General features: G+C 39.0%; 1 protein-coding gene across 1 annotated transcript in view; it reads right to left on the reverse strand.

Annotated features, from left to right (window-relative positions):
- The window catches only part of akap6 (A kinase (PRKA) anchor protein 6), a gene marked incomplete at both ends in the record, with an annotated part of 204,851 nt that overhangs the window by 135,510 nt on the left and 64,341 nt on the right, over positions 1-5,000 (reverse strand). The window contains one exon of the mRNA XM_083998470.1: positions 3,143-3,345. Coding sequence (XP_083854596.1) covers positions 3,143-3,345 — 203 coding nt within the window. The remainder of the gene's footprint in view (positions 1-3,142; positions 3,346-5,000) is intronic.

The following is a 5,000-nucleotide window of genomic DNA, read 5'->3' on the forward strand; positions in this document are numbered from 1 at the left end:
CACACACACACATACACCCCAACACCTCAGTGTCTGTGTGGCAGTAATTAGGCCATGCATCTGATTGTCATTAAAGAGCAGCAGCAGATAATGAACACACAGTGAAGCTGCACCTTCACTGTTTATTTCCTCCAGAACGTCGTCACATTCACCACGCTATGAGATAATAACACAACGTTACCAGACAGAGTTGTTTTAGAGGGAAATTCATGCAAAACCGCTGATGCGCGTTGCCTTCAGGGACAGTTTTTCATCATCAGTCTCTGTATTTCCCTCTAAAACAACTCTGTGTGGTAACGTTGTGTTATTATCTCATAGCGTGGTGAATGTGCAGGTCACAACTTGTCCACCAGAGCGTTGTGGAGTTGTTGGATTGTGTATTTGATGATGAGTTTGATGAGGGAAACCAAGAAATCCCATAATGAGCCTCCGTAGCGTAGCTCTGAGCAGCTCACGGCTCTGCTCCGCCGTTCTAAAAAATAGCTTGCACCGACAATTAAAGGTAACGAACCTACTGCTATGACTATAGGGATTATTATGGCAATGGGCCAATTTGACAAAATGTTGAACTATCCCTTTAACTGGTCTTGAAAACCTCAGAACTGTTTTTTCTCTCCAGTAACTTCAGTCCTGACTCTGACTCGTCTCCAATAACGTGAACTTGTCTAAATTGGCTTGCGTCCGGACTTGGACTTGTCCAGAACGTCCTGAGTTGTCCACAAACACACCTCATCACCACGGACACACAAACACACACACAAACACACACACACACACACACACTAGATGTTCCTCTGTCTGTTTCTCCGTCTCTCTCAGTTTTTGTTGCTCGTCCGTTTGGTTGGAGCTCATCATTGTTCGTCTGTCCACAACAGACACGGACTGAATAATTTAAAGTATCAGAGACGAGTTGTGAGTGTGTGAGTGTGTGTTGTGTGTTGTGCGTTGTGTGCGGACGACGCCGTCGGTGTGAGTTTGTGCCGCGAAGCAGCAAACAGAAATAATTCAGCAGGTTCACACCTCAGTTTGTTGTTTGGAGGTTTTACGGATCAAAGCTTTAAGTGCAGAGGGAGATTCACACAGATAATGAATGGACTGTTAATGTGCTGCGGCCAGGCAGCTAATGGACACACACACACACACACACACACACACACACACACACACACACACACACACACACACACACACACACACACACACACGTAATACAGGTGCACACAAATACTGAGAGAGAGACACACACACACACACACACACACAGACAGACACAAAGGTGGTAGCTGGCTAATGGCTGTTACTGTTGACTGATCACAGTGATCAAACTGCTGCAGCTCTAATTGCAACTAAACAATGTGAAAACAACCAGAGTCAGGTCTGCAGGAGGAGGAGGAGGAGGAGGAGGAGGAGGAGGAGGAGGAGGAGGAGGAGGGGAGGAGAGGGAGAGAGGAGGAGGAGGACTGATGAAATGAGACAGAGGAAAAGAAAAGAGGCATCTGATGAAAAAAAGGCCGGATGAGGAAGTTAGGGAAGATGCAACAAAGGAAGGAAGGAAGGAGGCAGAGGAAGAGGAAGAGAGGAGGGAAGCAGTGATTCAGGAAGAGAAGGATGAAGGTAGAAAATACAGAAATGATGAAGAACGAAGATGTAGAGAAAAGGAAAATCCCTCGTTATCCTCAATTCATTCATTAAACAACAAAAACTCCTGCTGCTCTTTCACAAACTACTGATGATTAACTCATAATTCAATAGAAAATAAAAAATGTAAAAAGCTGCAGGTCAAAGGGTTCAGAACTGGACTCAAAAATCTTACCAAGAATATTTGTCTTATTTCTAGTCAAAACAAATCTCATTCTACTTAAAATAAGACTCATCACATAAAAAGCAGCTTGTTTTTAGACACTTTTTTCCTTCTTTCAAGCAGATTTTCAATTTAAATAAGTAGAAAAATCTGATAGTGGAGCAAGTTTTTCTTCCTTTCTACTTATTGCAAGTGAAAATGTGCTTGAAACAAGTGAAAATGATCTAAAAACAAGTTAATTTTTAGGTGATGAGTCTTATTTTAAGTGGAAAGAGATTAGTTTTGACTAGAAATGAGACAATTAGACAAGAAATAAGACAAATATTCTTTAAGATAATAAGATTTTGAGTTTTTGCAGTGCAATCGGACCAGAACTATATTGATCCTGACCTGGGTCCATTCAGGTCATCATGACTATCACTTTATCTGAAGTGAAATAAACAGATGTGAGCCTCATCACTGGGTTGAAATGCCCTGTGGTGCGTTCACTGTCCGCTCCCCCCACAGGTTCTGCTGCTTTACTGATTTATGATCAGTTTATGAGACGTTGCAGATCAAACTGAATCTGTGTTTTTGTTGCATTTTCTTGTTTTCTTTCCTTTTCTTCCTCATATTTGTTGATTTCTACTCGAGACTTTACTTTTTCTCTACTGAGGAAATGCTGTTTATGCATTTAAAGCTCTTTTTGAAATAAAAACTATATTGTAAAGAAAGAGGAAGGACAGGAGGAAGAGAGCAACAAAGAAAAGAGGCTTTAAGATACATTTTCTTTTTTTTTCAAGTGTTCGTGGAAGAAAAAAGGCAGAAGGTCGAAGATGAGTCACGGAAAAAATACTGAAACACACACACACTCACACACACACAGCGGCAGAAACAAGATGTGAATGACAGGACTGTCGCGAGAGAGAAAGAAAGAAAGAAAGAAAGAAAGAAAGAAAGAAAGAAAGAAAGAAAGAAAGAAAGAAAAGAGAGAGACAAAGGGAGATTAAATCTAATTAACCAAGTCCAGCCAATTAACCAGCAGCCAATAAGAAGCGAGCGACCAATCAGGACGTTAATTGGCAGCCGATACAAACAATACAAAGAAATTTACAAAAGGATGATGGGAAAGTGTGTGTCTGTGTGTGTGTGTGTGTGTGTGTGTGTGTGTGTGTGTGTGTGATTGATTTGACTGTGAACTTGTGTGTGTGACAGAGAGAGAATAGAGGGATAACAGGGATCACCAGAGAGGAAATGGATGGATATGAACCAGAGAATAAAAGACAAATAAAAAACAGATGAACAGAATAAACTGAGGGATTCAAAGCCAAACAGAAAAAAAAAAATGTTTTGTTTTCTTACCTTGAGGCCGTCCGCTGGCAACGCAGCCTGCCGATTGGCCGACGGGTCCAAGGAGGCGGCGAAGAGCTGGTGCGATTGGCCGGTGTAGAGGAGGCGGGCCTGGATGCAGCGCAGGGCGCGGAGCATCCAGCCATGTTGGCGCCTGATCTGCCGCTGCAGCTGATCCCATTGGCTGGAAACCATATGAAGGATATCCTTCAGAGCTGCAGGGCGAGAGACACCGAGGCACACAGACACACACACAGAGAGAGAGAGAGAGAGAGAGAGAGAGAGGGACGTTGGGTTTGATCCATTGATTCAACAGATTTTAGACAAAAGAGGGAAAAGTGGTTGAAAAACTGGTTGAAAGTTTGTTTTTCCTCCTCTAATATTATAAATAATCATCAAACTCTAGGTTTTATAATCAATACACTGCAAAAACTCAAAATCTTTCCAAGAATATTTGTCTTATTTCTTGTCCAAATGTCTCATTTCTAGTCAAAACTAATCTCTTTCCACTTAAAATAAGACTCATCACCTAAAAATGTACTTGTTTTTAAATAATTTTCACTTGTTTCAACCACATTTTCACATGAAATAAGCAGAAAGGAAGAAAAACTTGCTCCACTATCAGATTTTTCTACTTATTTCAAGTGAAAATCTGCTTGAAAGAAGGAAAAAAGTGTCTAAAAACAAGCTGCTTTTTATGTGATGAGTCTTATTTTAAATAGAATGAGATTTGTTTCGACTAGAAATGAGACAATTAGACAATAAATAAGACAAATATTCTTGGTGAGATATTGTGAGTTTTTGCAGTGTGGATCCACTAGAGTCCAGTTCTGATCCCTTTGACCTGCAGCTTTTTACATTTTGAAGAATATTTGTCTTATTTCTTGTCAAAATGTCTCATTTCTAGTCAAAACTAATCTCTTTCCACTTAAAATAAGACTCATCACCTAAAAGTTAACTTGTTTTTAAATAATTTTCACCTGTTTCAAACACATTTTCACTTGAAATAAGTAGAAAAGTCTGCCAGTGCTTGTAATAGGGAAGAAAAACTTGCTCCACTATCAGATTTTTCTACTTATTTCAAGTGAAAATATGCTTGAAGGAAGTAAAAAAGTGTCTAAAAACAAGCTGCTTTTTATGTAATTAGACCTATTTTAAGTATAATGAGATTTGTTTTGACTAGAAATGACATTTTGACTAGAAATAAGACAAATATTATTGGTAAGATATTTGAGTTTTTGCAGTGTAGAAGGTGTTGAAAAGTGATGGTCAAACTATATTATTATTATTAATGATAATAAACTTATAGACTATAAAGTGCACCCTGTCTGGTCCAGGACTGTTTTTTTCTTCATGCAGCGTTCGAGTCCTTGAGTTTTTCTATTGTTGCTGTGTGAAAATCAGTTTTTCAAAAGAAACCACAGTCTTCACAGGCTCCTCATGTTGAAACTGTTTTTTTCCCTCTTGTATTGGAATAAAAACCTTGTTTTTCCTCTCACATTTCTTCCTTTTATATGGTTTATATAAATCCTGCTGTAGTGCAATAGTTCATATACTATTATATTCATGTAAACCATACAATGTACATACCATTCATAACTCTATCTATCCAGCATTTATTATCCATTTTCATGGCAGTACCTGAATGTCTATTTTCACTACATGTGACTACAGTACAATCTGGCCACTTTTACTTTATTTATCTCATTTTATTGAACTATTTTTTTGTATTTCATGTTCTTATTATTCTTAACTTATTGATCAGCTGTTGTGGTTGTTGTTGTACATCTGTTATGAGAGAGCTGTGCAAACCAGAGTCAAATTCCTTGTTGTATGCAACAAACTGGGCCACTAAATCTGATTCTGATCA

Source organism: Trachurus trachurus, assembly GCF_905171665.1.
Source record: "Trachurus trachurus genome assembly, chromosome: 22".
NCBI lineage: Eukaryota > Metazoa > Chordata > Actinopteri > Carangiformes > Carangidae > Trachurus > Trachurus trachurus.